Below are 8,708 nucleotides of genomic sequence, written 5' to 3' on the forward strand. Positions count from 1 at the left end.
TTTCTTTATAACCATGTGGCATAAATGAGGAATCTAGAGATTTCTACAGTATGTAGAGATATCTTTTAATCTATTATTTCTACCTATAACTTTGAAACAATAGTGGTATTTTGGTAACGAAAAAGTGGGAACATGGAAGAGGAGTTGCTATTATCTGATGTTAAGCAATTAAAAATAAAATTTGGTTTCAACCCTCTTTCGGGGAAGGATTTTGTATCTCCTTGATGTCTTTTCATTGAGAAAGACATATCTCCTGACCTATCTATGAACACCCCATTGAATATCACCATCTCCTATTAAGGGCATGGAAGTAAACTCTGTAACTAAAACAGATGCCTCCACCCACAGCTTCTAAAATCAGTGGGTATTCATAAACCTCACCACAAATTTTCAGAGCATAGTGGGAAAAGGGAACTGTTAAAAATTTGAAACTCTATTAAAGTACTTTCTGACTCTTCCGGTAAAAGAAAATATATTACTTTCTAGGAAGTTCACTACTTTAAAAAACAAAGCAATCAGGATTGGAAATTCATGGCTAGCATTTGGGTTACATCACTCAGTTTTAGGAGAGAAGACATTTACTTTTAGATAGAACGCCATATAGAATGGGTCTCAGATTTCTCTCAAAATTGCACTGGAATTGTTTCAAGGGATAAGAAAGACATCATTATTTTCTAAGCCATTTTCTGTCTAAACTAAATCACTTTTCTCTTTTGTGCTCTTGCCATCTATGTTAAAGCTTTCACTTCACCATTTTCAAACACTCATTCCACTCTTTTATTATGACTTTATGATACTATGAAGCATACCTTCAAGCATACCATAATAAAATGTTACAAAGGTTTATTTATTCCTTTACATGACGGCTTCCCACCGGGCACAGTGCTAAAGAATCTGCCTGCCAAAGCAGGAGATGTAAGAGATGTGGGTTCGATCCCTGGGTCGGGAAGATCCCCTGGAGGAGGAAATGGCAACCCACTCCAGTATTCTTGCCTGGAAAATTCCATGGACAGAGGAACCTGGTGGGTTACCATCTATGAGGTCCCAAAGAGTCAGACATGACTCAGTTACTGAGCACCACTGGGTACGTGAACACATATATTACCTTATATGCTAATCCCACATAAACTAGGAAGAAAAATCAACCCACTATTGGTAGAATTTTCCAGATTAAGTACAGAGGTTAAAATAATCACACAAACTTTGGGAGTAATTATATTACACTGCATGGTGAGATTTATATAGAAAAAGAGTGCACTCAATTTTCAGTTGACAAAAGAACAGTTGAGAAGAGACTATGTAGCTCTGAAAAGCAGAAACGCTAATGAAGGGTCAGCATTGTATAAGCATGAGCCAGCTAACATGCTGTTTTGACAGCTGAGTAAAGATGAGGGGAAAAAAGATTGTAAATCAGTAGAAGTCATGATAAAAGGATGGAATGAAGTGTTTGAAAATGGTAAAGGGAGAGCTTTAATTAATATCGGTGGAAAGAGCACAAAAGACAAAAGTGATTTAGTTTAGATGGGAAAAGGCTTGTAGAGAAAGTTAAGGAGAGTAATAATTTGTATTTTAATTTGCAAGGGCCAACGGATGATATTATTTGAAGAATGATAGTCTTAATGTTTTACTATTTTATACACTTAAGTTCCATTTATCTGAAACATAAATTAGTACAAGTTTCTATTACTCTTCATGTGTATATTAGACAAACTGGCAAGCAGGGGTTTGCTTTTGATCAACCTTTGTTATAACCTTAATTAAAACGACTGTCAATATTTCAATTTAAAAGCAAGATCATGATTTTATAATGTGAAGATGACAGAAAGCCTGATTTAGTTACAACTTTGTGGGAATTCTTTTGGCTAGTATACTTCAGTTCTGGGTTCCTAACATGATCAAGAAAATGTACATACAGAAAGAAGTAAAACCCACTGTTCCTTAATTAGAAATCATGTGAGTAGTTTAATATTAAAAACATTTAAAAAATACACATGGTACAAATTCTATAGCGTTTTAGCTTCTTTTATTTAAACTGCATCGATATCCATTTACAGCTCTCCTAACAACCACAATCCTCTGTCCTGGATTTTCCAGGTCACTTCAGATTCCAAATATTTTATCTATTGTTAAACTATGTGTTTGGATTTGGGTTTGGAAAATATGGTCACTGAATTTATAGGCTAACTCTGAAATAGCAATAGCCTTTGGCATTATGTAGTGATTCTATTCCTGGGTCATGATTATCATGTTAAATCAGATCAAATCAATGTTCATTATTTGAGTCAACCTAATAATAAACTATGAAATAATGAGGACATTTAAAAAACTCTGTAGTCATTTGCAATTTGAAGAGCATTCATAGTATGATTATAGACACAAACACACATATAGCAGTAAACCTACAGACACGTGGCTCCTCATCCTTCCCACCTACTGTGTGCTAAGCCGCTCAGTCGTGTCCGACTCTGCAACCCCGTGGACTGTAGCCTGCCAGGCTCCTCCGTCCATGGAATTCTCCAGGCAAGAATACTGGAGTGGGTTGCCATTTCCTACTCCAGGGGATCTTCCCAACCCAGGGATCGAACTGGGTTACGCCTAACCTGCATTGGCAGGCGGGTTCTTTACCACCTGGGAAACCCACTGTCATATAGGAAATGAAAACAAGATATAATAAGAGATGTGTTATATGTTACAGGGTCAAAACTAAGGAAGACATAGTCTAAATGTACTTGTGCGAATACTTAAATAAAAAGCACTTGGTGATATTTTCCATTTCCATAGGGTTAAACTCATATTGATAAATCAGAACTGAAAAGGTACACTGGAATTTGCTATGTCCACGACGATAATACAAGGGAATGAAGTCAAGACTGACTCACTATCCTACGCCAAAACACTGCTGCTTCTCAATGAAAATGTTTACTCATTTGATGCCCCCTACATTACTAGCCTTCTTATCATAATAATACTTTTCATGACACCGCTCTTTATTCTTTCGTGATTTGGGGTACCCACTAAGAAAGAAAGAAAAAAGTTTTAAAGACTACTAAGTCCAGAATGGCAGTTGAGAACTCTTTTGAAAATTAAGGTTATTTTCCCCAAGTCTTGCTGGAAACACATCTACCGCTGTGCTCAGGCTCTCCTCCCACATTTCCGCGCTGGTGGGGACTTGAGAAGCCCGGGAAGGCTGCTGCAAACAGGGGTGGGAGTGGGAGATAGGATATCACCCGCTTGACACTTCGGCACTGTTGCTATGAATGATTCACTCGTGTTTGGCACATTTGTGGCAAGGAAATCTCCTCCTCCCGGCGCTCCTCTCGGCTATCTCCTGCGCTTTGGCCTTTAAGGAGAAGCGAGAGCAGGTGGGCACAGAAGAGCTCGCCGAGTCCTCCTCCCCCTGCTCCGTCCCTAATTTAGCAGTACTTCCGGCCGCGTGACATCATCCCCCGCACCCCGGTGACGTGAGCGGCGGGTGACGTGAGTGCGCAGAGGAGCGCGCTGACGTCGCTATTTAAAGGTCCTCCTGCGGGGAGGATGGAGACACAGCGCGAGCATCTGGCGTGGGGCGCGGAGGAACCGGTGGAGGCCCGGAGCCGGGCCGGGAGCCAGCGGAGGAGCGAAGCGCCCGCCGCCGGCCCCTAGGGGAGGGGGGAAAGAAGGGAAGGACGGACTGCTGGGCCTGCGGGCCGGCCTGGCTCCCCACGAGGGCCGGTTCGGCCCCCGACTACCGGCGTCCCGGCGCCCCCGCGGCCGCCGCCTCCTCTCGCTCCCTGCGGGGCCCCACCGGCTCCTCGGGACCGGTCCGCGCCCCAGCTCCCGGCCGTTCCCCGCGGCGGCCGCCGCTTCCCGCCCCCTCCCGCGAGCAGGGGGAGGGGCCGCGCTGCTCCCCGTTCTCCCCGCCCCTCCCCGCCCCCCGCAGCCCGCTCCACTGCCGCGCTCGCCTCTCGCGGGCGGCGCTGACCCGGGAAGCGGCGGCTGGAGGCGGAGGCGGCGGCGGGCTGCGGGCCGCCGGGCCAGCGCTGCTCCGCCGAGCGGGAGCTGGAGTCCGGTGGAGGCGGGTGGTGATGGGAGTGTGAGGAGGCAGCGGCGGGGCCCGGGCACTGTGAGGCGGCGTGTGGCAGCGGCGCGGAGAGGAGCAGGGGTGGGGCGCTGGAGCCGCGGCTCTTCCGCGGCGTCGAGCCCCGGTCCCCCGACCCCGGCGCGGGACCAGCCTCCCGCCTCGGCTCGGGCGGGCGGCGGTCGACTCGTCAGCCCCGTGCTCCGCGGCTGCTCGGCCCGCCCGCGAGCTGGGGGAACAGCGTGCCGGGGGCAGCGTGGGGCTTGGCTTCTCTGATTCATTCATTCTCCGCCGCCGGAGCTTGGACCTGCAGCGCTCCGAGGAACGGAGGGACAAGGGACAGCCGCGAATGAAGGGCCGGGTGGGAGCCAGGCTCCATTGTGCTCGGCGGCGGGGGGCGGGCAGGGGCTGAGGGGGGTGGGATCGGGCCCCCTCCCGCTGCTCCCCGGGTGCGCTGCGCCCCCAGCCTGCTGCCAGCCTGGAAATGGCTCCGTGTGTTCTCCTCGGGAGAGTGAATCGATCCTGCCCAGCCTTTTCTTCCTCCTCCCCGCCTCCTCTTTGCTCCCAGTCTTAGGAAGGGGAAAAAAATTAAAGACAGATTCCAATGTGGAGTGCCGAGCGCGTCGCGAGCTGCCGGGTTTGCACGTCGAAGAGGTTTTTCTACATAGCTTTTTTCTAATGTCAGCGCAGGGAAGCAGTGGCATTGCTGCTTTTAGGATTATTTTCTCGTAGGGATCTCTCAAGTGCACGTCGCATTGGGTTGCACGCTCCACCCCCAGGAACCTGGTGTGGTGGAGAAATTTGAACCCGCAGCCTTAGTAGCACCGAAAAGGCCGAGTTACCTGGGCTCTCCCTGAGTGTGGAGGAGGACATGAGCGAAATGACCACCAAGCTCATGTTTTACAGGACTCCGTGAAGCTGGATTCTGCGTTTTCCGACACGTAGATTCGTTTTGTGGAATAAAGTTCACCGCCGTTTCCTCCGCGCAGCATTTTAACTCTAATAAGCAAATGCCACCTCTGTTCGAACGTTTTGGTATTTACCAGAGAGAAATAATTTTACCTAAGGGAACTAACTGAATTTTCAGCTACATTGAAATACCTCCAGAAAAGGATCTCGGGGGTGGAAAAGCAACTGCGAAACAACAGACGGAGAAATTCATTTGGAAGTTATTCCGTAGCATAAGAGCAGGAACTTACAAGCAAGTTTTCATTGGGCAAAATGGGGTAAGGATTTTTGTGCTTAACCCCTTTGGAGTCTGTTTATGTTTGTGTGTTATTGAGCGGTGGTGGTGAATTGTCTTTGTTTTAGCTTTTCAAACATATTTGCCACCTTGCTAAGCTAGTTTTAGTTTAAAAAATATAGGTATGTTAGCCTTTTTAAGAAGTTGTTTTTGTAGAGTGACACCAGAGGCCGTAATTAAGGAACATACGTCTATTATTGTAACCAGAATATAGTTTTATTACTGGTATTTAAGAAGACCACACGTTCTGCGCTTTCCTGGTCGAAGTGCCGCAGCAGTTTGTAATCAAAAGTCGTGTCGTCTTAGGTTTTATTGCCGGTATCTTTAAAGAGAAGCCCTGAATGCTCTCAGTACTTTGAGAATAATCAGGTGCACAAAGGACAATTATAAAGTAATGGGTAGGTTAGAGTCCAGTCCTTGAAAAGGATCCAGGGTAAATTGTTCTCACTGTGCCCTCTGTTTTGCCCTTGAGTAGCCAAAGCAAAAATCTATAGAATTGACTTACTGGGGGCATTAAAACGAAAATCTGAAAGTCTTAGAAGGACTCCACAGTGTCCTGCACTTAGTTGGACATCAGAGCCTGTATAGGAAACAGCTTTTTGTTGAAAAAACTTGTTCACTTTCTCTGTTTTTGGCTTTTAGGATCAGCTCTTCAGTTTGTGTTAAGTGCCAGGTCTGCACCTTGTTTCAGATCCAAAGTCAAAAAAGAGTGCATTTTTCAACCTTTTATTGACTCTTTACACAATAACTTGATAAAATGCTTGTGATTTTTCCTAATTTAAGCCAGATATCTGTAATATATTAATAGAGTAATGATCTGGTTTGTTTCATTGATTTTTTTTTTTTTTTGCAATGCTTTTTGTCAAAGAGGAACTTCCAGAATTTTCTTTCTTTTTTATTATGGTTGAATAAAGACATCTGAAGTGTAGTTAAAGGACAGAGATTGAAAAGACAGACATGGAAATTCACAGTTTAGGGGTGTGCATATCTAAACTTTCGTTCTTAACATGTTCAGAGGAAAGTTCTTAATAGTACTGCCCTTTTTGTTGGAGTTAAAACTTGAAGTTTATTAACTTGAATAAAATTGAAAATGTTAAGAATGTGTGGTAGGAATCCTTCATCAGGAATTGATGAGAAAGAGCAATACTTGTTTGTAAAACTTCAATGACAAAGTGATGAGAATATATATAACTTGCATGATTTGGGATACTAAGAGCAATTAAAATACCTCATTCTATTTCTAGTGCTGCTATTAGTAGCTTGGTGATCTGAGGCAGATTGCTTGACCTTTGCGGACTCTTGTTTTTTAATCTGTAAAATGAAAGTCTTAGGTGAGTTTTACATTTTTTTCCCCAGTCTGTAAAAATGAATTATTTCTTTCTCCTCTATTTTTGTAATTGCTGGTTTGTTTCTTGAAGCAAATCTCTCAGATGGAGAGATTGCTTTCTCTAAGCACTTGTTAAGCATGTAAGCTGGAAAATAATGGCATTTGAAAAATGTTTTGGATGAGTTGTACCAATTTTAATAAGAGAAAATACTGAAAAATATTACTGTTCAGAATCTTTGAAATATGGCTTCCCTTGAGAGTCTGCAGCCCTTCTGTTTAAAACGTGTCAGAGAAGAAAAATCAAGTGGCAGTTTTTCATGCTGAAGGCTGAGTTCTCTGTAGGCTGTGGAGTGGTAGCATCGTGAAAAAAAATCAGTTTTCCACAACCTTTAAGCTGCATGAATGTCCATGGTTTTACTAAGGGAAGCTTGAGAGGAACTTAATACAAAGAACACTGGTCTTTAAAGCATGAAAATAAGTCCCACACATTTAACATACTAAAGTGTAATAAAATATATTTATAAACTAGTGTATTTGTCCTTAATAAATTCTTAAAAGTTGACTGGAGAGGCAAAGGAACAAATATTTATGGCATAATTTTTCTGCAAGTCTGTATCTGGGGCTATGACTCTTTCTCATTAACAGTGACCTGTTTCATCTGAGTTGTTGAGAGAAGGCATTTGTGGAAGTTTCCACACTTGGTCGGTGTTTGTACCTAATAAGTATGGAATAAGCATAGCCTCCTGCACCTATTTAAACCAAAAGGAAACAGAGCTTTAAATGGCCTTCAAAGTTTTACCTAGGCAATCCTAAAGTACTTACTCTGACTGGTATCTATAACTTTAATACTGTGGATGAAGAGTTTCACATTTTATGAATATATTTTTTGACTAATGTTAGGACATAATAGAAGTTTACCTTTGCTTTAATTTTGGATATAATTGCAAGTCTAGGGGCAAAATTGAAACAAAAGGAACGATTTTTACAAGAACATGAGTGATTAGTTCAGGCAGAAAAACAAATCTAAGGCTCTTGTAATAGGAGTTTATGAACTATGGTGGAAATGGAAAAGGACAGCTGGAACTGACAGTTGGCAGAATCTGTCAAAGTACTTGTCTTGGATGCTGCCTGAACTGTTTCAGTTACAGTGAAGACAGTTGAAGGATTGGTTTGTGAAACACGTGTATCAGAACCCCTAAAAATGAGAGCATGTATGTTAGGTAAAGTCTTGGAAAAGTTTCCAAGCTCCAGCGAGGAGTCCCTGTTAGGTATGACCCCCAGTCCTCCATGTCATATCTCCTAAAGAGAGCAGTGAGTCAGGAGCTATTTTGGAATGATTAGAGTAGGTAACAGAGATCATAAAATTTCGATGAGGTATTTCATGCTACCTTTTGTTTTGCTTAGCTCATATTGCCAGCTTTTTGACCTCAACAAGGGAGAATCCCCTTCCCTGTCTTATTAAGAGTGAGTTATTTTTAAATGTGATTTTTCCCTGCCAGTAAGGTTGATAACAGTTTCTGACTTAACTCACCTGTGGGTGGACGCCTGGAGAAACCCTCTGCTCTGCCTTCCCCAGATAACTTCCTGAAACATGGAAGTGGGTGCTGGTACATTGCAATCTGAACCTTCTTTTCTGGGAGCCAAGCAGACATCTCTTTCTGTCTCAGGCTACTGGGTGCTGCTGTCCGGGAACTGTAGCTAAGATGCAGAAGTCTCCAACCAGCACTGCAATCTGAATGGGCATGGTTGCAAGGGCAACCACTCAGACATTTCTAACATCAGAGAAGTTAGATGGAAGTCTTAATTATTTGTTCATTTTACCTGTTTTGAACCTCTATCATGTGCCGTATGGAGCAGCTCAGTGCTGCTGATACATAGACTAGTAAAATGTGCTCCTTCCTTTAGGGAGTTTATTGTTTAGAAGTTGGGTCAACAGTCAAGCCTAAAATTAGTATTTGCCTTGTATGCTAAAAAGTTATTTGACTTGTGATTAAACAATTGTAATTTTATATATATCAATCTACGGGGAGGCTATCCACTGTAAGAAGAGTAGAAGAGTTTGCATGTTTTGAGAATGGGTC

General features: G+C 43.5%; 1 protein-coding gene across 2 annotated transcripts in view; it reads left to right on the forward strand.

Annotated features, from left to right (window-relative positions):
• The first annotated feature begins 4,232 nt into the window (after positions 1-4,232).
• HOMER1 (homer scaffold protein 1) overlaps positions 4,233-8,708 on the forward strand; it is a 135,012-nt gene continuing 130,536 nt past the window's right edge. Inside the window, exon 1 of one of the 2 annotated variants that reach the window (XM_040225900.1) lies at positions 4,233-5,283. In XM_040225900.1, the coding sequence (XP_040081834.1) occupies positions 5,279-5,283 (5 nt within the window). In that variant the 5' untranslated portion in view covers positions 4,233-5,278. The remainder of the gene's footprint in view (positions 5,284-8,708) is intronic. The other variant, XM_040225899.1, reaches the window with a different exon arrangement.

The sequence above is a fragment of the Oryx dammah genome, unplaced genomic scaffold (genome assembly GCF_014754425.2).
Source record: "Oryx dammah isolate SB20612 unplaced genomic scaffold, SCBI_Odam_1.1 HiC_scaffold_26, whole genome shotgun sequence".
NCBI classification, from domain to species: Eukaryota; Metazoa; Chordata; class Mammalia; order Artiodactyla; family Bovidae; genus Oryx; species Oryx dammah.